This window comes from Ambystoma mexicanum, chromosome 12, assembly GCF_040938575.1.
Source record: "Ambystoma mexicanum isolate Mex_15411 chromosome 12, UKY_AmexF1_1, whole genome shotgun sequence".
In the NCBI taxonomy this organism is placed as follows: domain Eukaryota; kingdom Metazoa; phylum Chordata; class Amphibia; order Caudata; family Ambystomatidae; genus Ambystoma; species Ambystoma mexicanum.
The window spans coordinates 850552313-850580238 of record NC_090936.1 but is presented as its reverse complement, the minus strand read 5'-3'; the positions used below and the strand labels follow the sequence as shown (position 1 = coordinate 850580238).

Genomic DNA, 27926 nt, shown 5'->3' with positions numbered 1-27926 from the left:
GCGCCAAAGTTCTTGCTATCATGACAAAAGGCGGGAATGCGTATTCCTTCACTGGTCCCCAAACCTGGAGAAATGCATCTGTTGCCGCTGCTTTTGGGTCTGGTCTCCAGCTGAAAAATCTGGAGTTCTTTTTGTTCAACTTCGAAGCGAACAGATTTATTTATTTATTTGATTTTTGGATTTGTAGAACGCACTACAGCCCACAGGCATCGAGGCGCTATAAAGGAGATTTAAGAAGGCTTGCTTGCGGGTTACAATAAGCGGCCCATGAAAAGATGCTTAAAGACAGTTTGATAGGTTACAGTTACAGTTGCTCACGGTTTCATTACATAGTACAGTGAATGCATAGTAAAGTGTGACATATCCATCCAATTACAGTCAATGGGTGGTAGGAGATTGCATGTGCAATACACCGCTCGAAGGGACAAGCCCTTTCAGACAAACAGCCTAGTTTTTTTACCGAAGGCTGCATGAGAGTCGATTGACTTGATCTGGGCTGGGAGTATGTTCCAGAGGGTAGCAGCCATGGTTGGGAAGCTGGAGCCACCAGCACGCACTCTGTGTGTGTAGGGAACCATGATACGGTTGGCATAGGCGGACCTTGAGGGTCTGGATAGTGCTTGCTTGGTGATCCTCTGAGCTAGGTACATGGGTGCCAGACCGTGTAGACATTTATGTGTGAGGGCAAGTGTTTTGAAGACAACCCTGACACGGACCTCTTTGATGCATTATTTCCTGGAATACCGATTCCTCTAGCTGCCATTCACTTGAGTCCCTCAGGTGTCTCGAGTTCCAGTCTGCCACTTGGTTCTGTTCCCCGGGCAGGTGTTCCACTGTCACACTGACTCCTCTCTGGAGACATAGGTGCCAAAATTCCTTGGCTATCTCCACAATATCTTGTATCTCGTCCCTCCCAGCTGGTTTATATACCTGACTGCTGAGACATTGTCAATTTTGAGTAGGACGGCACATCTCGTTCCTTCTTGAGTCCAACAATGGACCGAAAAGGATCCGGCTAACAGCTCTAGACAGTTGATGTGGAGATCCAGCTCTTCGCTCGACCATCTCCCCCTTGTCATCTGTTCGCCGCACCTGGTTCCCCAGCCCCAGCGGCTGGCGTCCGTTTCTATTACCAAGACCGGGGAGGATCCTAACCACTGCAGCAACTCCGTTGTTATCCATACTAGTTCCTCTAATGTCTCTTTGTACTGGCACATTATGCAAATATCATCCAGGTATATAATCAATATGATTCCCTGTTCTCTGAGGTCTCCTACCACTGGCTTCAACAGCTTGGTGAAACACCATGGGGCACCACAATTTTCCACATGGCTTGCATGTAGTCCGAACTGTAAACTCATGAATTCCCATTTCTTTCCCTTCCAGAGAAATTGTAATAGTCTCCTCTGATTCTGGTGGATCAGTGTTGTTAGGTAGGCATCCCTGAGATCTATTCTCGCTAGCCAATCCCCTCTCTGTAGAGTAGGTGAATTCCTTCCATTTTGAAATGTCCGTATATCAGAAACAAATTCAACTCCCTGAGGATTATTACTGGTCTGACTTTGTGTTTGCCTTTCACTAAGAGGTGGCTTACAACACCTTTCTGTCCCTCTCTGACCGGGCTGATCGCCTCTTTTATTCTCAGCAGATTTACTTCTCTATATAGCAGTGTTTCGTCTTCCCTTCTGAATTTCATCTGTCTGGGTGTGGCTTCCTGAATTGGTTGCTGCCAGAATTCTAACTGAAAGCCCTGCACTGTTTGCAGCACCCAAGTATCTGATGATATTTCCGTCCAGCTTTGCTTGCTTAGCCTCACTCTCCATCCTACTGGAGGTACTCCGACTCCCAACTCTTTTGCGAGCGCGCTTTTTCTTCTCACCTGTGGCATTTTGATGTTGCTGTCTGCCTTTGCCTCTCCAGCATCTACTTCTGGCTCTTCCTTAGCCCTGTCAAAAAACTTCTTTCGAAAATCTTTCTGAGAGAAGCTTGTGCCTTATCCATGGATGTGTATGTATTGGCAAACCTAGCCATGTCTTTTATAAATGACTCTCCAAATAGTTTTCCTCTGGCCGCCGCTGCTTGCTCCGATGTGGCCAGTTCTCCTAATTTTGAGTCCATCTTCATCAAGATGGATCTCCTTCTTTCTGTTGCAATTGCAGTGTTTGCATTACCCAGCAGGCATATTGTCCTCTGGGCGCAGCCTCCAATTATGTCCGGCTCTATGATTTCTTTCTTTTGCTTGGCCTCCTCCGCCAGCTGCCAAATCCTTGTGATGGGCCCCACCATATCCAATACTTTATCTTGGCAGGATCTCCAAGACCGGTCTATGCCCTTTTTCACGTCTCTTCCGTACCTCCTCAGGAATGTTGGCATCCTTTCATCGACGTCGGGTGCTTCTGCCACCCCATCTGGCAACCTGGGTTTGGGGCATTCCGACCTCAATTTCTTCCTGGCTTGCTTGCTTAGTGGTGCTCTAAGCCTCTTCCCCAGGTATTCTGCTATCTTCTCTGAGGGGGTCCCTTTCAGTTGACCTCGGGTGTACTAGCACATCCTGGTCAAATTCATCTCCTCCTGGTCCCTCATCATCTTTTCTACCTTTTTCTGTTCCTGGGCTCTCGCCATTCACTTGCTGAGGAGGTCTGATATTCTGACGAACTGTGGTCATCTGATTTGCTGCTGTTCCTGCAGTCATCGTCAGATGTGTCATCTGAACTATAATCATATTTGTCTCAAGTCTTCACCTTCCTCTTGCCACTTTTGTGCCTCTGTGGCAAATCCAGGGGTGGAAGGAGGGGGTCTGGGCGCTATGTGCTCTGCGGGTTTTCTTCCCTCTTCCCCCTTTATCCCTGCATGCTTTATTCAGATCTGTCATGCTCCGAGATAAAGCTACCAGGTCCTCCATTATGCCTCTTTCCTCTTTCCAGTGGGGCCTGCCGGCAATCAACATTCTCTGTACCACCTGACTCATTCTTAAACCACTTACGTGGAGTCCATCTGAGTCCTCTTGTGAGTATCCACTCATTATTGTGGTAGTATCCTGTGTCTTATTGCGTGCAGTTAACTTGGGATGTCTCCGTCAAATAGACACTTTTCTTTGTAGCTAGGCGGGTGTTAGGGAGGATTCTCCAGAATTGCTAATTTCCCTTACCTACTGAGTGCCTCAGCAGCTTTGCTGGATTTCTAGGGTTTATTTTTTCACCTGGTAAGAGTGGGAGCCTTTTCTTTCCACTCTTACATGTGTTTTGCTTTGTGTGTTTAACATTTTCTGGTGTTCATAGACTGTGGAGCCTCACCTACTCCATAGGAATCATCTTTTTAATGTGTGTTACAAAGCACCTTCAGTGCAGTGACACAGGGTTGTCTTTTTAGACTTCCCCAATCCGATTTTCTGCGGCAGACTACTGTCTCCCAGAACATGTAAAGTTGCCATTGACTTTATTGGTCTTTTTAAACTCACAGACCCAGTACAAACTATCTTACATAGAGTTCTGGAAAGGGTTAATATTTATCCCTTTTTGTCTGTTTCTCATGGAACATTGTTTCGTTCCCTTTTCATTAAGATTTGGCTGGTGGCAGTGGTAACTACCCTATCTTTCCTACAGGGGTTATTTTAAATAGCCTTGGTATTGTTTTAGGCTATCTTAGTAGTCCCGAACTTAAGCCCGCTGGGCCATATACGTTTTTATACGGTTCCGGCTGGGTTTATTCACCATTTCTTTTTGTAAAAGTCTTTCTCGTGTTTTACTCTGCGCGCCAAACCAGGTTTTGTTCCTTTGATCGCCGACCTTTCGCGGGCTTCTGTACAGAAGCCCTCCTTAGGCGCCTGAATGTCTGGGGGGGACAGGATGTGAGGGAGGGGTTTGAGACTCCCTGCACAGGGTCTCCTTGGATACCCATGTCGCACTCTGGTATGATTGGCTGTGATGACTGTCCCGGCGGGACAGCCACCCTGCTCTGTGATTGACAGCCAGGCTGGGTGAATGGGGGAAAACTGCATAAAAAGCAGGTCTCTGGGACTGAGAAGGCAGAGTCGCCACTGGATCGAGAGAACCGAAGAGAAGCTGACAGAAAAGGACCTCTGCCATGACTGAACCTCCCGGTGAAGCCCTGCTGCAGGTCTGAATCGCCAAACTTCGACGAAAGAGAAGATCTGCAAGGAATCTTCTCCCCTTGAGCTGGTGGGACCAACCAGTTCGCCAAACTACAAGCCAGGCCTCCCTCCTCTGGTCGAATTTGCTGTGCACAGCTTCAGTGAACCGGATAGCCAGGAGGAACAGACCCTGCTTGGGTTTTAAGTAGCGCACCTTTTCCGTCGCTTTGCTCCGCTGCTGGTTTCTTCCCTGGGCAGTGCAGGACCCTCCAGTATTCCTCCTTCTTGTCAGTCCGACTGTCGCTTCAGGAACAATGAGCCTGCAGGACCTGCCAGTAACGTCTGCCTCAGCTACACCATTCTTCTGCTCTAAAGGTACTGTGCTAACCTGGTTGTTCGTTTCGTCTGACCACAGTGAAAGTGTATGAAATCTTTCGCCAATCGGAGGGCTTGTCCTTCCCTATTCTTTAAAGTAACTTTTCGTCCGAAGAACTTCGTTCTGAACTCTTGGCAAAGACTTAACCGTGAACTATCCTGAACTGTGTGATCCTCTGCAAAGACTTTTCTCCATTGACTTTGGCCCCGGCCTCTTGATTTGATATCCTCACTGTAGTTCCTTTTTCTAGATTGCCCTGCTTACTTACTTGTTGGTGCTGCTCAACTTCTGTCTAATTTTGTCTTTCCCTCCCTTTTTATTACTGGAGTGCCAATTTGCTCACACTTCATTTTGAGCCTAACTTGTCCAGAATATATTGGATGTGGTGTAGTGTATTAGAATCGTGATTTTTCAACTGCATGATAATAGTGAAATGTTTAATAACTGATGTGTAAATAATTGTATAGTCTTTTACTCAGAAACCTTGAGTCAGTGTTTGTTTGAATCATAGTAATTGCTCTCCTTTGTGTGACTATTGATACTGCTCACTTTACTCTTGAGATAAGTCTGGCTGCTCAGCCATCGCTACCACTTTACTGTGTACTACAGACTTGTACCAAAGGTGAATTTGTACTATCACTTGTAGTCATAATTGTGTGTGGTGTTCCCAAAGGGTACTGCATATAATTCTGCCTAAAACTGGTGTACAGCGGTGAGGATCAAGTATAGTGATTACACTTAGAGTGCTGCTATTACCTTGGATCAACTAACCACAAGGCTAAACATCACTAAAAAGCAATATTAATCATTTTGATATGGAAAGCTACAGTCTGGAGACCCTCCTTATTTACACTGTGGATAATCTGAAAAATCTGCGTAGAGAAAGGAATCTCTCTGTTAAAGGACACAATTGATAGGTTGTTAGAGAAACAAAGTCTGAAAGGTGGGTCTGAAATACCTAACCTCTCAGCAAATGTGGTAAATGATGAGGATGATAATGTGTCTATTATTGATGAGTTAGATTAAATAGGTGTGTCCCACAATGTAGGCCTCACTGCTCCTTTACCTGATCAACAACCTCAACATTTGTCCACCGGGACCCCTACAGGTCCTACACTCAGTCCTGACTTCATTACTCTATAAAAGAGGAGGCTTGAATTGGAATTTAAACGTTTAAATGCTCAAACTGAACAAAAGCATCCAGAACTTAAGCTCAAAGAAATGGAGATGAACCATGCATTAGAAAATGAAAAAGTTGGCTATTGAAAATGCTACTCTCCCAGAGTCTTCTAGGTCTTCTAGTCCTAAGAGACCCTTTATGCCTAAAGAAATTGTGGGTATGTATGAGGTTAAGCTTGATATTTTGGATTGGTTGGCAATGTTTGAATATAACCATGGAATTCAAGACATTACAGGGAATCAGTTGCTTCTTTGGCTCTTCTCTAGGCTACCCACTGTTGCATCTGATGTTGTGATGGAGTTGGGGGAGGTGGATAGGATGGATTATGAGTGTGTGAAGCTAGCTTTAATTGCTAGATTTGGGAAGACCCCCTTCCCAGTAGCTTAAGAGGTTTAGGACCCTCAAAAAGCATGATGGTACCCCTTGGGCTACCTGGGTGTGTGACTGCTTGAAAAACCTAGATGGTTGGGTTAAGGGTTACAGAGTGAACACTTATGAAGGTATGAGAAATCTTGTTATGTTGGAGTCAATTTATGTTGCATACTCTCCTGAGCTCAGACAACACTTGGCTGATTCTAAGGAGATAGATCCAAAGAAGTTAGCTAAGGCTGCTGACTTGTGGGTTGCCAACAGGGCTACTCACAAGGATTCTGGGGCAACTCAGAAGAAGGATGAGGGAAAGCAGCCAAAGAAAGATAACAAGGAGATTTCCAATACCTCCAATCCAAAAGAGAGCCCCAAACAGCACCATAAGGGTACACCACAAGGGAAACCAAATAAGGCTAGCGCACCATCTGGACCCAAACCAGATGGAGGTCAGAACAAACACCCATTCATCAGAACATTTGGGAAATGTTACGTTTGTGGGTCACCTGACCATGTGAAAGGGGATCCCAGATGTAAGTGTAAACCCTCAGGGGTCCACACTGTGTCCTTAGCCTTCTCCCCAGAGGAAGAAGTACCTATGGCAATTGGAAACTTTCACCTACTGGCTGATGAACCCATGAGAGTCTCAGCTAGTGTTTATTTAGTGTTCCTGGGCTTGTGAGAACAACACAATTTAGATGTTTATAATTCCATCCCAGATAATACTAAAGAGTATTATAAAGATAGTGTTCTTGTGAATGGCCAGGAGACTCCCGCCATCAGAGACACTGGAGCCAGCATAACTGTGGTGGATGAATCATTTTTCAAGGTGGAGGATGTTGCTAAGGCACCCAAACTCCTCACCAAGTTAGCTGGAGGTCCTGTGCAAATGCTTCCCCAGTTACCAACTCTCATCCAGTGTAATGATATGACTGTCAAAATACCTGTTAGTGACTGGGTGAAGTGTCTGGGAGAGTCCTGTTGGGTAATGACCTGAAAACTCTTGGAGTTGTGTCCAGTTCCCCCAGGGCCTCCCAGTAAAAGGAAACAGGAGCTCACTAGGCCTGCAAGGGAGAGGACCTTGAGAGGCTCTCCAGAGGAGTTGATAGAGGAAACTATCACTCCCACTCCACAGGAGTTGCTCACTGCTATTTCTGGAAATAAAGAGGCAAAGGGGAAACCCAAGACCTCAAAGAAAAAGACAGACAGCGCCCCTGTGCTACCAACAAGGACATCCCCAAGATTGTCCAAAGTCACACCTGTGACTCCTCCACCTGCTGAGGCAAAGTGTGAGGTACAACCCTGTGTGGTTGATCCAGTTTCTGAAGAGTCAGATCTGGAGGAAGACACTGTTTTGGTTGGAGATCTTGACCCTGTTGAACATCCTGAGCTGGAGTCTTTACTGGCAGAAGGTGAACCCAACAGGGCAGACTCCAGCAGAGGACAAAGAGAGTGTCCTACTCTCAAAGGTCTTCGACAACAGGCTGCTTCTCAACTTGATGGGCAAGAAGTTGGAAAGCATAGGTTGAGCTGGGAAGATGGCCTCTTCTACAGTGAACCGACTGAGTCTATCCCTGGGGACTACAAAAGAATTGTAGTGCCCCTAGAAAACAGACTCCAGTTCCTACAGTTGGTCCATGAGATACCTTTGGCTGGTCATTTGAGTTGCAAAAAGACCAAGGAAAGGCTCTCCCTATACTTCTACTGGCCTAGGATGCATTCAGAAGTTGAAAGATTCTGTAAGAGCTGTCACACTTGCCAAACCTCTGGCAAGAGTGTAGCCAAGAATGTGGCATGCCTGGTGCCTCTCTCAGTGGTTGGAGTTCCTTTTGAGAGGGTGGGCATCGACATTGTTGGTCCCCTTGACCCTCCCACATCTTCAGGAAACAGGTTTATCCTGGTTGTAGTAGACCATGCTACTAGGTATCCTGAAGCAATATCTATGAAGACTGTTACGGCTTAGGCTGTGGCTAAGGCTCTACTTGGTATTTTTACCAGAGTAGGGTTTCCTGAGGAAGTGATATCTGAGGGGGGATCCAATTTTATGTCCCACTACATGCAAGCCATGTGGAAAAACTGTGGTGTAACTTACAAGTTCTCTACAGCCTACCATCCACAGACAAATGGACTGGTAGAGAGGTTTAATCATACTATGAAGAGAATGATAGGTGCCTTAGAGGAACACCTTAAAAGAAAGTGGGACCTTCTACTGCCATGCCTTCTCTTTGCTTATAGAGAGGTCCATCAGGAGGGAGTTGGTTACAGTCCCTTTGAACTTCTCTATGGCCAACCAGTCAGAGGCCCCTTGGCCCTGATCAATGAGGGGTTGGAGAGTGCTTCTTCCCCCAAGCCAGTCAGAGTGACTGACTATGTGATAGGTCTCTCGAGGAGAATGTCACACATGATGGCAGAAGCTAGTGATAACTTAAAAGCAGGTCAGGCTCTGGTCAAACATTGGCATGACCAGAAGGCCAGCATGGTTGAGTTTATTCAATACCAGCTTGTACTAGCTATGGTGCCAACAAGGCAGAGGGCCTTGAAGGACAAATGGATAGGACCCTTCAAGGTTGTGGGCAAACTTGGAGAGGTGAACTATCTGGTGGACTTAGGCAGACCTAAGGAGGCTCCCAGAGTCTTTCACACCAACAGTTTAAAGGCACATGTCTCGAGACCAGAAGTGGGAGCTTTGCTTCTAGCTTCAGCTCAAGAGGAGGAGGAGAGTGAACCTCTACCTGACCTTCTCAGAGGCCAACCTTTAGATGGGAACATAGAAGGAGTCAATCTCTCTTCTCAACTGACATCTGAACAACAGGAGGAGTGCAAAGTTCTGTTAAATCAGTTTGCCTCCCTGTTTTCACTTTCACCAGGCTTGACCCCTTGGGGCCAGCATGATAGTCTCACTGGTGACTGTTTACCTGTGCAAAGCAGAGGTTACAGAATGTCAGAACATTTGAGATCCCACATCAAAGGAGAGGTCAACAAGATTCTTGATCTCTGGGTTATAGAGCCCTCTACAAGTCCCTGGTCTAGTCCAGTTGTTCTAGTACCAAAGGCAGGATCGAAGGAGTTGAGATTCTTTGTGGACTATAGGGCTGTAAAGGCAGTCACTAAGACTGATGCCCATCCTTTGCCAAGGACAGATGAACTGGTGGATAGACTTGGGGCAGCCAAGTACCTCAGTACATTTGATCTGACATCAGGCTATTGGCAAATAGCCCTGACAGACCATGCCAAGGAGAAAACTGCATTCTCCACCCCAGCAGGCATCTACCAGTTTAAGGTTATGCCTTTTGGATTAAAGAATGCACCTGCTACATTCCAAAGGATGGTCAATGAAGTTCTGAATGGGATGGAGGACTTCTGCATGGCATAATTGGATGACATTGCAGTGTTCAGTCCTACTTGAAAAGAACATGTTGATCACTTAGGATATGTTTTGCAGGCTCTTGAGCAGGCCCATCTGACCATAAAGGCAAGCAAATGTCAAATTGGTCAGAGCAAAGTGGTCTACCTTGGTCGTGAGGTAGGAGGAGGTGAAATAAGGATGTTGCCTGGGAAAGTACAAGCTGTACAAAACTGGGCCACCCCTACTACTCAAACCCAAGTGAGAGCCTTCCTAGGTCTCACTGGGTGCTACAGGAATTTCATAGAGAACTATGGGACCATAGCTCCTCCCTTGAATGTGATCTCCTCTCCAAAATTCCCTAGAATGGTTAGATGGAATGAGGAGTGCACTCAAGCCTTTGAAAACCAGAAGAAAGCCATTTGACAAGCTCCAGTCCTAAGAGCTCCTGATTATCACCAACCCTTCATTGTGCAGAGAGATGCATTCAGTACAGGTATAGGTGCAGTCCTTAGTCAACTGGATGAGAAAGGTGGAGAGCACCCCATTTGCTTCATCAGTAGGAAGGAACCAGAAACAAGGTGGGCAACCATAGAGTGTGAATGTTTTGCCATTGTGTGGTCTTTGAAGAAGTTTAGACCATACTTGTATGGATCTACTTTTGTTATTCAAACTGACCACCAACCCTTGAGATGGTTAATTCAAATGAAAGGGGAGAACCCAAAACGTCTAAGATGGTCAATCTGCTTGCAAGGGTTTGATTTCACCAATGAGCACAGAGCAGGATGTCACCACCAAAATGTTATTGGTCTCTCTAGGATGTTTTTAACCGACTAGAGCGAAGAGATTCATCCAGGAGTGGATTAAATCCTCCTGTCCCTTAGTCGGGGGGTGGGGGGGGTTAGGGTGTGAGTGTTAGGGAGAATTCGCCAGAGTGGCTAATTTCCCTTACCTACTCAGTCCCTCAGCAGCTTTGCTGGATTTCTAGGGTTTATTTCTTCACCTGGTAAGTGTGGGAGCCTTTTTTTTCCACTCTTACATGTGTTTTGCTGTGTGTGTTTAACATTTTCCGGTGTTCATAGACTGTGGAACCTCACCTACTCCATAGGCATCATCTTTTTACTGTGTGTTACACAGCACCTTCAGTGCAGTGACACAGGGTTATACTTCCCCACTCCGATCCATTTTCTGGGACTGACTACTGTCTCCCAGAACATGTAAAGTTGCCATTGACTTTATTAGTCTTTTTAAACTCACAGACATAGTGCAAACTCTCTTACATAAAGTTCTGGAAAGGGTTAATATGTATCCCTTTTTGTCTGTTTCTCATGGAACATTGTTTCATTCCCTTTTCATTAAGGTTTGGTTGGTGGCAGTGGTAACTACCCTATTTTTCCTACCGCAGTTATTTTATATAGCTTTGGTATTGTTTTAGGCTATCTTAGTAGCGTCAAACTTAAACCCGCTGGGCCATATACATTTTTATACGGTTCCGGCTGGGTTTATTCGCCATTTCTTTTTGTAAAAGTCTTTCTCGTGTTTTACTCTGTGCGCCAAACCAGGTTTGGTTCCTTTGTTCGCTGACCTTTCGCAGGCTTCTGCACAGAAGCCCTCCTTAGACGCCTGAATGTCTGAGGGGGACAGGATGTGAGGGAGGTGTTTGAGACTCCCTGCACAGAGTCTTCTTGGAGACCCATGTCGCACTCTGGTATGATTGGCTGTGGTGACTGTCCCGGCAGGACAGCCACCCTGCTGTGTGATTGAAAGCCAGGCTGGGTTTATGGGGGAAAACTGCATAAAAAGCAGGTTTCTGGGACTGAGAAGGCAGAGTCACCACTGGATCGAGAGAACCGACCAACTTCGTTCTGAACTCTTGGCAAAGACTTTATCGCTAACTACCTTGAACTGTGTGATCCTCTGCAAAGACTTTGGTCCATTGACTTTGGCCCTGGCCTCTTGATTTGATTTCCTCACTGTAGTTCCTTTTTCTAGATTGCCCTGCTTACTTACTTGTTGGTGCTGCTCAACTTCTGTCTAACTTTGTCTTTCCCTCCCTTTTTATTACTGGATTGCCATTTTGCTCACACTTCATTTTGAGCCTAACTTGTCCAGAATCTATTGGATGTGGTGTAGTGTGTTAGAATCATGATTTTTCAACTGCTCGGTAATAGTGAAATGTTTAATAACTGATGTGTAAATAAATGTATATTCTTTTACTCAGAAACCGTGAGTCAGTGTTTGTTTGAATCATAGTAATTGTTATCCTTTGTGTAACTATTGATACTGCTCGCTTTACTCTTGAGATAAGTCTGGCTGCTAAGCCATCGCTACCACTTTACTGTGTAGTACAGGCTTGTACCAAAGGTGAATTTGTACTCTCACTTGTAGTCCTAATTGTGTGTGGTGTTCCCAAAGGGTACTGCATATAATTCTGCCTAACAGCGGGTCTACATACACTTTTCAATCTTACCTGGGACTGTGCCCGTCTTTATTTGTGTCAATACTTATAAGTATACCATAAAAAGACTCTCACCTCCTCCTTGGCAGATCTGGGACCCTGAACAGTTTCTCTTGGGACTGTGCCCGTCAAGACTTTGCAGCTGCAGTGTTCGTGACTGTGGTGCTGCTCTCTGGCCACTAGGTGGCGTGTGCCTGACTTCATATGCCAAGCTCCTTGGAAGCAGTAGCTTCCTACTCCACTCTTATACTCTGTCGGCGCTGTCTAAATAACCATGTCCTTTGATGTCAAAAATATCCTCTAAAATCTCTCCACTGCTTGCCCTCTGCTCCTATTACTCTCCCACGGAAGTTCGTAATGGCACAGGAACCTCAGGGGTCCCGTCGCGGCCAGCGCAAATTTCTGTGTGGCAGTGCCTCCTATCAAGGCTAATGAACGCTGCAGCTTAATGCCCCATTGTGTTCTCTATTCTAAATGCAGATACGCTCCGCCAAATGTCCCTTTTACCCACGCGTGCTGCGTTCTAATTACAAATGGCGGAGAAGTGGGATGACAAGTGGTCATTTTTTCAGTGGTTACTACCAGGAGGTGGAGCAGAAACGCCGGACCCAGCAGCAGAAGCTCCTTGAACCCATTCATTGCTCTGAGCACGCGCACAGAAGTGGGAGGACAAGTGGTCCTTTGTGGTCACTTGTGGGCAGTTGGGGCTGGAGCCCGTAACACTCATGTCTGGCGTGGATCGCAACACCCACAGACAGAGGAGTAGTCTGCTTGCGAGTTCTTCTCACGGTACGGCAAGCAGACATTGAGAGAATTGCTTAATGGGAGACTGTGGAAGGATTTGTTCCTTCTTTGATCCTGTGTGTGTGATTGACTGTGTTCTCTCCCGTATGTGGCACGTATTGTGAGGACCCCTTATCTACCATCACCCCCCTACCCTCCTCCTTTTACTCTTAAACTACTATCCTCTCCCCCACTTCTCCACACCTGACTTGCCAAGCTACCTGGAACCTCAGAACTTTCTACACTGCGTATTATAACGGCAATAGGGATTGAAAATAATGACCAAACTGAAAGCTGTTAAATCAGGTTATAACACTGATAGAGGGCCAATACAGAATCCCAAAAAGAATTCTACTGTGGTAGTGGGGGGCAACTCTGATAAGGGGACTGTCCCTGCAATGTTTTCAAAAGCCGCACCAAAAGTGACCCCCAGTGTGGAAAGTGAAATCAATGAAGGAGGGGCATCCTCACCTACTCAAAACATTAGCGAGGCACTGGAGACGACAAACTATAATGACATCGACAACAATTCTCTTTTGGACCTCTGCCTCTCTATCCGAAAGTCCATGGCAGCCCCTGCCAGAACTGAAACTCCAAAGAAGAAATACACTATGGTTGTGGAGGCTCAAGTTTTGAGCGCTGCGCATACTGAACCACACGTAGCCAGTGGGATGATGAGCCCCAAACAAACCGGAAACTCCACATCAAATATGTCTGGAAATCATTCTATCCACCTAACCCCTATCTCACCTGTAGTTCCGACTATGGGACGCCTATCAACCTCCCTCAATCTTTACATTGACACTGGAGATCTTGATCACGCCGAGGGCGTGGCGGCTGGGGATGCCGAGAGTCTCAACAACACAGCTATAATTGAACTACAGTCCTCAATGGCAGCAATGTAATTTGCACTCAAAATCTTGCTAAAGCTTTGTGGGGGGATTCATACCGACACAATTATACAACTGGGGCTGCCAGATTCAAAGGCCGGGCTGGAGCATGTGGCAACTGAACATGTGTACTTGGTTGAGGACCTAGAGCCCTCGGCCCCACTGAACAATGAAAACCCAACAATACCATCTGAAGCCAGCCCGAACATCCCTATGACTAAAAAGCAGCGACGCATGACTAAACGAGCAGCCTTAAAAAAGGCAGTGGTGGAACTCGCCATGCCGCTCCCGGCCACTAATGCCCCACCGGCTAAATCAAAGAAAGCGAAGAAAAGAGTACGCAAAACCAAGAAACATTTGTCCAAAGCTCCGGGGACATTGACTAGTAGGATTCTCCCAGATAAAACTACCGAGTCCATAAGCACAAGCGGAAATTACTCAGATTCAGACCTTTTGGTATGTACTATCGGCGATACAACTAAATACTCAATGCCCCGCAGCAAAACTAAGCCAAGGGCTGAGGATTAATGTGAACAGATTGAAACTGGAGATGCAGAAGATCCTAAAGCCAGTAAAATGTGTATAATCAAGAACTTAAGCCAGAAGAAAAAGGACAAATGGCTGACGAGATCGGAGGTTATAACCAAGCTTCACCTTATAACCCAACTGCGTGTCATCCTTCAGAGGATTTCTCTTTTGTTGAACCACTGAGGCTATGCAACCCTAATGTTTTGGTGCTGCATTGTAGGGTTTTGGCTTCTGCACAATTGATCCATGCACACAAGAAAAGCCTCATGCAGGTTGGGTTGGAGGTGGACGCAGACAAGGAGAAGGAAAATCTCTCCCTACCCAGTGAGAATTACCCCGCACCCAAAAGTAAATGTGGTAAACCTGCCCAGCCAGCTGCAAAGAAGGTGCAGATGAGTGACATCCAGAATACTCTGAAATGGCTGGAAGATTCACTCCATATGGTACTGCAGCAGCCATGAGATTGCTCCTTTTTCAGCTGGAACACGCGTGGTCACCAACATTTTCTAACGACCAAGGGCTCTTTACCCCTCATTGACGATCATTTTTCTTCCTGCAGGAGATGTGGCTACTTCTACCTATCGCTATGGATGGATTCATCCTGAACAGCTTCAAAGGGGGTGTGTCGGCGTCCATATGGGGGCCTCATCATTGGGATTACCAACATGATTACCAGTAGAAAGATCACAACCGAATACGATAATTATATCTGTGTTGCCGAGGTGACTATTATGATAAAATCAATTTGGGAAAACTGTTATTAATTAATATTTACAATCCACCTGGGGCCAAGCACAGAGAATTGATCCAGGAGGCATTACACGTACTGCTGGGCAGTTGGAGACTCGATACTGAGAATTATTTTGTTATTCTGGCTGGGGATTTGAACTGCCAGATAGGCAAGGGCAATAACCCCTCCCTAAGTAACATTAGCCTCCTGGATCACAAAACCTCAGATTCTGAAGGTGACTGCTGGAGATCATTAACGTAAAACCAGCCGTTAAGGTTGGGACCCTCAAAGGGACCTCGTAATTAGGCCGTAAGGGTTTAACGGCACCGACACCTTTTACGGCGTTGTTAACCCCTTACCACCTGGGTCGTAATAAGGCCCAATGTGTTCATTGTGTTTCTGCCCCGGGATCCTTCCTGCGAGTGTAAATACAGTTACATTGTTAAATTGACAACATCATGTAAGATCCACAAGAGATCTGCGTAAATTATATTGCATAATAAAGTACTGGTGGTGGGTGTTATAGGATAGAACATGCTAACACCACTGTGAGCAGGGCTTTAATTGGTAACTGTGAACTACATCTACTAAGTTATTTGAAAACGTCTTTTTTTATTGGAAAACGCAACATGAATATTGAATAGTTGCTAATTTTTTAAAAATAAAAAAACTATTACCACTATCTATAGGAACCAATTTAATGCAAATGGTAACATCAGGATCCAATGAAAATGCCTCCTCTAATGGCAATGAAATTCGTTGGTGGATAAATGTAGCTGGCTTAAAGTGAAGGTGGCTATGGGAAGAAAGTTACAGGAGCACAGCGCAAGCTCTTTCTTCACATATCTGGCCTGATTTACAAAACTCTATTGAAAATGCTTCATAAATAGGCCCACTGTGTCTACTAAGTACAGCCACTGTCACACTAAAAACAAAGAATTTGAAAATGCTAGGTACTGAAGGAACAGGAAGTGGTACAAAAGTGCCAGCGTTTTTATTGAAAAATACTTGAACTTATTTACAGGGGAGAGGATTTAAAACAATAAGCTAGATCTGCTAGCCTACATTCTAAGGAATATGGTAAGTGGTAGAAGGGTAGAAGGGTCTAGTACCTTTAAACCTAAGAACTATTTATTGTGCATTTGTAAGGCACTTATACATCAAGAAATTGTGTTTCAAAACGCCCACAGGGCAAAGGGGAGGGAACAAGGGATCAAAGGCAAATAAAATAAACTGATGGACAGAAAGGGGCGGTCCTACTAGGCCTTGTGAGCATTCAGAACGTGCAAGTGCAGGGAGAGAGAGAAGGGGCAGGGAAGTGCTAGGAGTTCCACATAGGGAAGTGCCAAGGAGTCAGTTGTGTGCACCAGTAAGTGCCTGACAGAGATGGCTTGGTGCAGAGTGATCACCTGCTAATAATAAGTGCAGGCCTGTGTGAACACAAGCCAGTGGCTGCCTAAAGGCATGTGCTAGGATGGGCGGAAGGCTGAGGGCTATTGGGGGGGAGGGACAGGACCCAAAAGGACACACAAGGACCCAGGCCACCAATCTCAGCGACTGTGGGGTATTAGTACAGGAGTGAGAGGGGGAAGGAGGAGGTGAGGAGGAAAATCTTGAAGAGCTTCTGGAATTTGAGGAGATTCAGCTCAAGACGGAGAGTAAGGGGGAGTCTGTTCCAGAGGAGGGAGCTAGTCGAGGAGAGAGATCTGCCACCAGCTCGCTGCTTAGAAAAATGCCTGACATGCAGAGAGTTGGAGCCGGAGTAGTGTAATGATCTGGAAGGAACGTATTTGGTGAGAGCAAGTTGTAGAAAGATTGGACCACAGCCTCAGACAACCTTATAGATGATGCAGAGGGATTTGAATTTGATCCTTGCAGCAACCGGGGAGCCAGTGGGGGGATTTTAGGGCTGGAGAGATACAGTCCCTGCGCTTGGGCCAAGGATAAGTCTTGCAGCCCTTTTCTGGACAAGCTGGAGGGGACAGAGAGAGGAAGAGGGTAGATTAAGGAAGAGGCTGTTGCAGCAGTCCAGCCTAGAGAGTACCAGAGCTCTAGAGACACTAAACCTCTGGGGAAAAGTGAGGAAAGGAAGGATACCTCTGAGGAGGTGGAATTGAAAATTGGCCTTCTTGGCAAGGTCCAAGATGTGAGGAATGAAAGAGAGAGAGAAGTTGAAGATGACTCTGAGGTGTCTGGCTTCAGCTGCAGGAGGAGGGGGAGAGCCCATTGAAAGTGTCCAGAGTAAAGGGAAGAAAGAGGGTGTGAGAGTCCCAATAGGAAGGATCTAAATCTTGCTGGCATTGAGGCACAGATCATAGGAGGCAAACCAGGACTGCATAGCAGATAGGCAGTCGGGAATGGTAGAGGAAGTATGGAGAGTATGAGAGGGAAGTTTGAAGAAGAGTTGGGTGTCATCTGCATAACACTGGAAGTGAGGGGAAAAAGTGGAGATAAGGTGAGCAAGCATTGCGAGATAGACGTTAAAGAGCCAGGGTGAGAGGTTAGAGCCCTGGTGAACGCCACAGGTGGAGATAGAGGTAGGCAAAAGAGCCCATAATAACTTTAGAGGGACAGTCCCTGAGGAAGGAGGTCAGCCGGTACAGTGTCTTCTCCGAGATACCAAGGGTATCATGGAGCCGTTTTATGGGGATGGATTGGTTGACTGTATCAAATGCAGATGAAAGATTAAGTAGATTGAGAACAGCGGGAGAGTTAGTGTGTAGAGGTGCAAGCAGTTCTTCATGGGTGTTAGGGATGAGCAGGTTCCGTGCCTCTGGTTGCTCGGAATCCAGATTGATCATTGTTTAGGCAAGCAACAAGCTCAGTATGCTGGGCCAGTTGTGCGAAGTCCAGCTTCTCCAGGAGTTTCCCAAGGATGGGGGTGATAGAGATGGAGCAGCAGTTAGCCGGACATGAGGGATGACAGTAGGCTTTTTCAGGAGGGGGCGCACAAGAGAGTGCTTGAGGGAAGAGGGGAAAGACAAAGTAGCAAGAGAGTGATTGCAGAAGTCAGCAAGTGATAAGGCAAGGGAGCCAATGTTGTCCTTAATAGATCTGGAAGAACAGGGGGAGACCTGTTTGGAGGAGACCTTCATAGAGCAGACAACCCTAGTGACCTCATCCGATGTGCTAGAAGGAGGAGAGAAAGGCTGGGGGAGGTTGGGAGGCCAGGGGCGGCAGGGGATGCGAGGAGAGAAGATGCACTAATTGTATAGCTGCCAACTTTCCCAGTTCCATGTGGGTCTCTTTGAGCGGTCCTGGTTTTTGCTTCCAATTGCATGCTGGAACTTGTAGTTTTGTGTTTCCCGTTGTAATGGTGGGTCTACAAGTCCCAGCCTGCAGAGCGAGACTATTAAACTGGACTTGCTCAAAGCAACCCGCACGGAACTGGGAAAGTTGGGAGCTATGCACTTGTTCCCATCACCACCTTAGGACGGAGATTTGTGCTCTATTAGGAAGATGAAATGGGATTGAATCATTATATTCCAAATAGGAAAGACAGGAAAGAAAACAGAAAATGTAAGAATATCACATGCACAAATAATATACATAGTATGAGACAGTGCAGAGAGCAGCTTGAGAGACCTATAGTAAAACATTGAATTAGTCTCTTCAGAAAGACCAATCGAGTGGAATTGTTGCATGGCTGATAGGATAACAGCATAAGAAATGCAGAGGATGAGACAGCTTTGCAATCTACTATGGAATCCTCTATTGACATGATGTTGGTAAATATAAATTGGAAAGAATTACTTATTAAGTAGGAATTTGGAATGCAGTCATGCTGTCGCAGAAATTGGTAATACAAGCTGTTGTTCCGAATTACCTGATTGGAAACGTTTATTTCCTTTTGAAGTTTTAACTCCGATCGCTGATATGAAAGTCTGTATTCCTGTGATGTAACATGAAACTTCAGAGGTTCATTATTTTATGGAGAAAGTCAGCATGTTGTGATCACCTTCCAGTTCGATTCCCAGTGTCTTCCTGTATCATGAAATAGACTCAGAATAAAAAAGATTCTATGAGTGGTTACTGTTTCTCTCTGTGAACTGTCAAGAACAACTATTAACTTCAGATCACTTACAATAGTAATGCTACCATTTGTTTCTATTACAGCTGCTTGCCCGCAATCATGCCTCAATGGAGCAGTGTGCACAGATGCAGGCGTTTGTGACTGCCAGACATTTCAGGCGCTTGGAAAGAGGTGCCAAATTGGTAAGTTTTAGTGGGAAAAGAAACGGAATTGATGAATTATTCGAAATGTAGGTGAAAGTTGGACCTCATAGTAATGTACGTTTCGGAGCAAGTCTGTCTCTGTTTATTATCATAAGCTAATTTGCGCAGATGGTTGCATTTGTTAAGATCATATCTATTGCAAGTGACGTCTGAAAACTAAGTTTCGATCTCATTAGATCTTCAATATCCCAAACTTAAAAAGGTCGATGTCTTGGGTGGTTATCAGGTGTAGAATATATCAAATACAACTGCAATTAAAGGGAGTATCATTGCCTGAAAAAAAGACATGTTGCTACCATCTGGGATATATTTCCTCCTTTTACCATCTGATTATGAGCTTTTAAACCTTGTGACCCTGAGTATCTCCTACAGCCGCTTTGGTCAATCGTGATTGAGGAATGCGCTCTAAACATGAACCTTTCCCCATCTAATGGGTTTGTGATCTCTATTGCTTCATTCTTGTGATGACTTACATCAGGATCAGGTCCTCCTCTTTATTATTTATTATACATAAAGTTCCACCAGTGTGTGGTTAATAGCCAAAAAGTCAGAACAACGTGCAAAACATACATTTAATACATGGGAAAAACGTGAAAGGAAAGACACCCTGTAAAGGACCAACAATATTATTCTATAGGGGCCCCTAGCCTGGTGTTTCTCCTTATGGCTAAGCTGTGTGTTTTTGTTTTGTTGTCTTTGTCACTAAGCTATTGATCACATGCTTTTGGCAACACGTCTTAACCCTTAATAAGCATAGGACGTATCAAAATAAGGAATACAATGCCTCCAAAACTTTTTTGTATAAAAACATATCCACACAGGTTTTTTGGACAAAACACTGCCCTGTGTACACCCATCCTTGATGTCTCCCAGCATCAATATGTGGCCTTCATCAGAACAAAGAACTTGATAGGTCACGCACATATAGCAGACTCGTCAATGGGCTGCTGTCTCCAAAAGCCCAATATGCCTCAATGAGTGCTATCCTGCCCTCAGCCCACTTTCCCACAAAAGGTGAGGGAGGTATACCCGTCAGGCTGTGTTTATTTTACCTTTATGATTGGGATCACTGCTGGTTTAATAGTAGTGTGGGGCTGAGTAGACAGTTTGGCCACTACTCATCCTTTAACCCTACAGAGCAGTAGTCATTTCGTCAGACTCACCAACTGTTCTCTGAAGGTGTGCAGTTGGCCATGTGGAACTTAGGAGGAGGGGTATGTTGAACCCCTGAAATGTCTGAGTGGGGTGTACCTGTGCAAATCAAAACAATGCAATCCTAGATGCACTCCATGAACTTGCACTTGTGTCTTCCCAGTCTGACTTTGGAAGGAGCAAATGTGTCCCCCAAAGTGGTGCATATTTTAATCCCATCTACTCAGGGAATACAGTAAGGCCTTTGGTCACCTACATAACACCTCCCAAATGCCCCTCATTGGGGTGATCTACAGTCTGTGCCAGGCCAATGAGATGACCATGGTGGAATATGCACTGCAGAAATGTCCATTCCTGCATTTGCACAGGTAGCGCCATTATGCTGGTATAGGACCCAGGCCATTAGGCATTACAGAAAGGGTATCTAAAGTTCCTTTTCAACACCATACTATCTTGTCTAAAAGTGGCACTTATTGGCAAAGTCTCTCCAATCGCAAACCCACTCAGCTTTTGTAACACGGGCCTATGCCTTTTTATTCACTAATTTGCATATTTATAGACTCCTCTGTATTCTTTTTAATCGGTTTTAATCAAATGTTTTAAGATTTTTCAATAACTCTGTTGTAGATTTTTCTCAGACTATCAAACCTTCCTGGACTAAACACACTGGGCAGTGAAATAAATCCTCTAACTTGTATAGAGTTGAAAGACTGTGTTAAACACATTCAGAAGGGAATTAAATTGTCCAGCTTAAAATATGTCAATTATCTGAGGTACACAAACAATCCATTGCTTTATCGAGAGATTATGCAACAGGTATGCAGTGGTCTGAACACCAGTCTTTGTTCTATTGTTTGTGCATTTTCTCTAGAGAACCTCACTGCTAAATGTTTTTTTCTAATTCCTACTGACAGTTACGAAACCCAAAAACGAGTATTTATTTCATTAGTTATTATCTCATCTCAAAAAAATGAAATAATTGATTATTTGTCCTGGGTTACAACTTTTGTGTGTTCCCATGTGTAAGCTCTCTATATGTTCTCCTGTCTTCTGAGGTTGTAGTCCGATGTGATTGGTGGTATTTGTTAGCCCGTTTTTCTTATTAAAATGAATCTTGTGTTACATGAAGATGCTGGCAGTGACAAATATTGTCTTGTGACCTCCTAATGTTCCAGCAGAGAGGTGTACACCCTCTTTCTGAGTGAAATGCTACAGGTTTCGGAGATTTGCGATTTCCTAAACGTTCACTGTTACTCTGTTTCCATCTTCTAATGCTATAATAAACCACAGAGAAAAGAAAGTGAAATAAAATGAGTGTTGTCAAAATTGTTCGATGTGGCTATAAAATCAATCGTCTTGATAATGAGCATGACTGTTTCTCTCTTCCCCGGTAATGATTGCCAAGATTTCATGTTTTTGTATTTGGCATTAAGAATTCTGAAAATCAAGTGAACCTGTGCACCTAGCCCTGCACATTCCTGTGCCGAATATTTGCAATCTAATAATGTATTTTCCACACCACGCTCGGTATGTGAAGACAAATAGTCTGAGCGTGCCGATAAAGGGCTGCCTGTGCCCTGTCTACGTTGACAGAGCAATGGTTAGATTTTTTTCTTTGTCAAAATATATTGCGATTCTATTTAATTTTTTATTGTAAAAAGGTTATGATTTCCATATTCCTTAAGTATTTTTTATGACAATGTTTTCCACAGTGCCAAATACCGGTAAAGAAAGAGAAGGAATTTGCAAAAGTTGGGGTCAGTATCATTTCGAGACATTTGATGGCATTTACTACTACTTTCCTGGAAAGTGTTCCTATATTTTTGCAAAGGACTGCAGTTCTTCATTGCCTCAGTACACTATATGGGTAAGAGTCAATGTTTATGAGACATTTCCGAACGTCACATATGTATTAAGCATGCTACCGCACATTGATGTTGCTCTACATACTACATAAATACACCATGAGTTCATGTTCTGTGATGCATTCTGTGACATGGATCTCTGAAATGTAGGCTCTGTGCTTCAAAAACAGCTCTCGTATTGCTCTACTGAATGGTAAACAACTTTCATTTTCTCTTCTGTTGACATTTTTAAGTACTGTTCAGAATATATTTAAAGTCATTTGAAACTGGTTTTCTGTGGTGATTTACTTCGCATTCTCCACCCCACAGTGAACTCGCTGTCTTTTGTTATGTGTTTTTTCATAACCATGAATCCAACTATTCAAACAGCAAATTTGAACCAACGTTGAACAGACTTTCTAACTTTAGTTTTATTTTCATCCTCATCGACTCAGCTTTTCATCACTTTCTTCTGAAACCCACAGATCAACAACAAAAGATACATTTAACAAACCTTAAGGTTGATGCCTAACAATTTATTGAGGATTTCTTCCCTCTGCCAACAAGAGTCGCTATCTTACCGCCCAGGGCAAGTATGCCGCTTGGTTAGATTTCTCTAGTTGAAACAGGGCGGGTATGTTCATTTATGCCATCATTAGCGGCCGGCTAGAGCACAGTCTAGTTGCATCTACAGAACTAGACTGGACTGAAAAGGAAATACAGCTCTGTAAAATGTTGTCAAACCGGCCCCCATACTCTGCCGAGAGAGAACTGTGCAAAGCAAGCAAGCCTGGCCACCAGAATGGATGTTTGGGGTATTCTCCCTCAGGGAAAGATTTAAAATAAATTGGTGCATTTCCCAACAAATATTTTCATATGAACAGACACCCTCACATAGCCACCAGTTGCACAATACAGTTTGTGGCACCTTCAGCTAGTCATGAGTTTCACCCATAGAACTTTATATTCTGAGACTTGTAAGATTTTTTTACCATTATGAGTAATAGAGGCCTCATTTGTAAATACTTCTCACCAGAGTGAGAGCATCCCTTGCTACCAGTGCTTCCAAATGGTGAGAATGCCCTGGGGGTTAATGCACATCACACTCATATGGGTGCCTCAGCCCATCCAGATAAACCACCTTGATAACCCGTTTGTAAAATATACATTTGAAAACATATTTTACAAAAGGAAGAGGTAAGGTTGTTATAACAAAATGTAAAGTCTACTTCAAACAGTAGGAATAACAACCTTATTTCTCCAGCATTGGCTCTTTCATAGATTCACATGCTATGAACAATTTCCTGTCGTCAGGCTGAGAATCCTCGGTTAACTTTACCATAGTAAATATAGAAAAACTTTTAGGTGTTTGTTTTGTATCCTATCTCTCTCCTTTTGGGTGCCTTTTTGTGTCCACCAATGGGACGTCGAGTATGTAGCTCCTCCCTGCAGCCCCCCTTCAGATTCTAACCGCATGTCATACTGGAAGGAGTCCTCGCCTGTTTCTCCTGAGAGAAATCTCCACACTTCATTTCATCAACTTCATCAGTTCAGAACATTCTTCTTTTGTCAAATAAGTAAAAGGAGGGGGGGAACAAATTATGGAAGGGAAGAAATCCCTCTTTAAAGCCTGCACTATTTGTGCCTTAAAAACGTTTTTGAATGGGACAGGCATGAACAATGCATGTATTGCCTTCACCCACACCATTCTGCAGAACAGTGTGAAATTTGTAAAACGTTTATCACAAAAACGCAAAACGACAGAAAAAGACTCCTGGCATGCTGGCTAACTGAGGGCCCTCCACCCCCCTTCAGAGTAGGGTCTTCAAGGAGCCTAGCAGCCCCCAGGCGCACAGAGAAAAAAGAATCCAAAACAAAAAGGGCTAAATTGGAAGAAAGGCCATCAAAACACCTACATTGGTAATTAAACGTATTTCAACAAAAAGCCAAGCACTGCTGTTATCAATAGCGGAGGCGACAGCCCAATCTCCGGCTCTCTCGCCGACAGCAAAAGTACCGTCAATGGCTCAACGCTTGCCGGCGGCACAGCTGTCGAAAAAAAAAGGAGTTCATCGACAGAGAAACGGCCAACGATGGACCTTTCGGTGACAGCGGCAAAGGGGCTTGTCCTGTCAACAAGTTTGGCAACGGAAAAGCAGTCATTTGAACACAGCTCAAAAACTAGCAAACGCTAGTCGACGAGGCACTCATCGACGGACCGCTTGAAGGCGGATAAACGTTCGTCCACAAACAAAAAGTGCTCGCTGACGGAGAACAGCACGTCAACCACAGATAAAGAAAAGTGCTTGTCAGCATGTAAAGAAGAACCTTTACGTGCTCCAGCTAAAAGTGGGGAGTATACCTCACCACAGCAGCAAACAAGACAGGAAGGAGAATTGGGCAGGCAAGCTCCCATTGCAGAACCAACCCATCAGGTGCCACAACACCAATCAGGGGAGCGAAAGCAGATACGGCTCCAACCAATCACCGCACCAGCTCTCCAATTACGTACTTGCAGGCCATGCCTAAAGACATCCTACATTACCAAGTGGATTCTGAGTTTGAGGCACAGCACGCAATGTCCCCAGTCTTCTCTGACTGTGACAACTCCATAATAATGGAAAAGCCTACACAAACTCCTCCACCACTGAGATCACCACGTCTCCCACAATGGCAACATACCCCCAGGGAGCTGGGTGATATTCTGCTAGCGCAGCCACATGATCCGCTACTGAATCTGCAGTCATTGCTTTTGCTGCAAGTTCTGTCCACACTTCAGAACCTGATCACCCAACTAGTGACCAGACTCCCAACTACACCACACATTCCTGCAGTACAGCCAGGAACACTAAGGGTAACACCCACACTGCAGGGCCAACAGACGCAAAAAACAGGGACACCGCTGCGAAAAGTGGACAGGAAATGGAAAAACAAGAGGTCATCTCCCCGTACCATCACAGCCCCAGGAAACAGCCTGCATCCAGGAATAAAGACTCTTACACAGCACAAATTTGCTGCACAGAGAAAAAGGAAGTGGAACTCACCAATACAGACATGGACCAAGGCCCACAAGATAGAATATCCACACTTCCACTGGATCTGCTCAGCAGGACGACCAATGGGATACGGATGATGACCTGTTAGATGACCAGGCAGACGAGGCCCCGAAGCCATTGCCACCCGATGAAATTGGGGCAATCCACGCACTAATCACAAAAGCATGGCAAGAAATTTGGCCGCACCCCCTCGGAGGAGAAAAATAATGTTTTTTTTTTCGGCCATATGAGCAAAAGAAGAAAATCCCAATCCTTGACCATGTGTGGGAAGAGGGGATCTTTACCATGAGACACCCTTTCACTGAACCAGCTTTTGAAGGTAGGCTGGAGAAAAAGTTCAAAGCCCCGGGCCCCACCCCTAAGTGGCAGCAAGCGGGATATCACACACCCAAGCACGTAAGTGTATGGTGCCATCAGAGGCCGAAAGCCGGAAAATTGATGCACTGGGAAAAAAGGTGCTCACGGTGGCTACCAATACAGTGAAAGTGGGCAACGCACTAGCAATTATGTCCAGGCACGACCGTGAGATGTGGCACAGGTTAGCGCCTATTTTAGAGCACTTACCGGAAGAAAAACATGCCGAAACAATTGCCATTTTAAAGGTAGGAGAGGAAGCTACAAACCATAATATCAATATTGTGGTGGATCTAGCTGAAACAGGCTTTAAGCAGATCAACCACGGCGTGGTGCTACGAAGGCAAGGGTGGCTACATTCCACAGATTTTAGACCAGATGTGCAACAAAAAGTGTCAAACATGCCATTCGAAGGTGACACTCTGTTTGATATGATAGGTTATTTATAACACGCTTAATACCCAGAGGTTTCTAAGCACGGACCAGGGGATCGAACCTGTGTTGCTCCATGTCATCTTGCTTCCAAGGCGGGCACGTTGATGAGGCACTGAAGACAATTAAAACTGACACGGACACGGTCCTCTCTCTCACCACTCTTCAAACCAAACATACTTTTCATATGTTTCGGAGAGCACCGGGAAGGTCAATCTCCTCGGGAAACACCAGAGGGACCAGACAATATTGGAAAACATTGCAGTATTCGCAGGTACAGAAAATCATCCCAAGGATACCAACGACCAAGGGAATACAGACAGCAGCAATGGCAGAGAGGATCCTCTAGCTCTCAGAGGGGTGGAGCGAAGCCTCAGGCCTGACTGCATAACCCAAACAGCACCAGTGCAACAAATAACAACAGACAATTGGGTTTTGTACGTGGTCGCATTCGGCCACCTGTTAGAATTCAACAAACACTCACCAAATATCCCACCGATAAAACCCCCCAACCCGCATCTAAAGGTGCTCAAACAGGAAATCATTATTTTTGGCAAAAAACACCATACAAAAGTATCAAAACAACAAAGAGGAAAAGGGGTTTACTCCCAGTACTTTGTGCAAAAAGTGGCACCCTATGCTAGACCTGCGCAAACTAAACAGATTTATCAAGAAGCAACGCTTCAAAATGGTCATGCTACAACAAGTCATACGCACAGTACAGCCACACGATTTCCTAGCGTCTTTAGACCTAGAAGACGCAAATTTCCACATCCTGGTGCACCGTAAACATCGAAAGTACCTGCATTTCGTAGTAGCAGGCCAGCACTATCAATTCAAAGTGCTCCCATTCGGATTAAAATCAGCACCTCAAACTGTTACAAAATGCCTGGCACCGGTCATGGCAGCCTCCCGAAAAGGAGGCCATCCCTTCTCGCCATATCTAGATGACTGGCTAGTGCGAGCACAAACAATGGCGGGGCACATGCATCCATCACAGCAACAAAGCTCTTACTGCCGCAGCTAGGATTCGAGATAAACTTTGAAAAATCCTCTTTGTTGCCTTCCAAAAGCCTGGTTTTTCTGGGAGCTCAATTCACAACACACAAAGCCCTAGTTGGCCACTCCAAGGACAGAATACAAACACTAATACCCCATTTCAAGTCAGGAAAATGGTTATCAATCTGAAAGTACATGGGGCTCCTGGGAAACATGGCTTCCTCTATTCCCCCCATACCACACTGCAGGTTAAACATGCGTCCTCTACAAGAGTTCCTTGCCAGCAGATGGTCACAGGTCACAGGATCGGGAGACAACAAACTACAAATCACACCAAAACTCGAACACCAACTACAGGGGTGGGCAAAGAGAGACAACATCACTATAGGATGCTGTTTTCAAGACCCCATACAGGGCAGCAACCTGGTAACAGACGGCTGGGAAGCACACGTGGGCTCTCCCCACATAAACGGGAAATGGACGTCGGATGAATCCAATCTGCATATAAATGTGTTGGAGCTCAGAGCGGTCAGCTGAGATCTTTTCTACCAGTGCTAAAAAACTCCACGATTCGGGCCCTGACCGACAACACCATGACCATGTACTAACTCAGAAAGCACGGGGGACGAGATCTGCAACCCTTTCTCAGTAAGCACAAAACATTTAGCACTGGGCCATCGCCAACGGGATAACGCTCCAAGCATTTCACCTCCCAGGGATAACCAACGAGTTGGCAAACAGCCTCCGCGGGGCAACCAGACAGTGCCACAAGTGGGAACTATGTGACAGTCAGCTCAAGCACATATTTGCTCAGTGGGGATGTCCCAAAGTCGATCTGCTTGCAAAAGGGAGAACACGAAATGTGCACAATTTGCCAGCAGGATGAAGGAGCAAGGGTCAATGGGGAACACGTTCTCATTCCCGTGGATCGGTCTCTTCGCCTACGCCTTCCCATCCTTTCCAATCATCCACAAAGTGATCTAGATGATTCAAACGTGCACATGCAAGATAATTCTAATAGCCCCAATCTGGCCGAGACAAACATGGGACTCCGACCTCCTACACTTGTTCAAAGGCAAACAAATTCTTCTCCACAATCGAGCCAACAT

General features: G+C 45.2%; 1 protein-coding gene across 1 annotated transcript in view; it reads left to right on the top strand.

Annotated features, from left to right (window-relative positions):
* OTOGL (otogelin like) overlaps positions 1-27926 on the top strand; it is a 1792821-nt gene that overhangs the window by 183669 nt on the left and 1581226 nt on the right. The window contains exons 5-6 of the mRNA XM_069629328.1: positions 18861-18959; positions 21845-21999. Coding sequence (XP_069485429.1) covers positions 18861-18959; positions 21845-21999 — 254 coding nt within the window. The remainder of the gene's footprint in view (positions 1-18860; positions 18960-21844; positions 22000-27926) is intronic.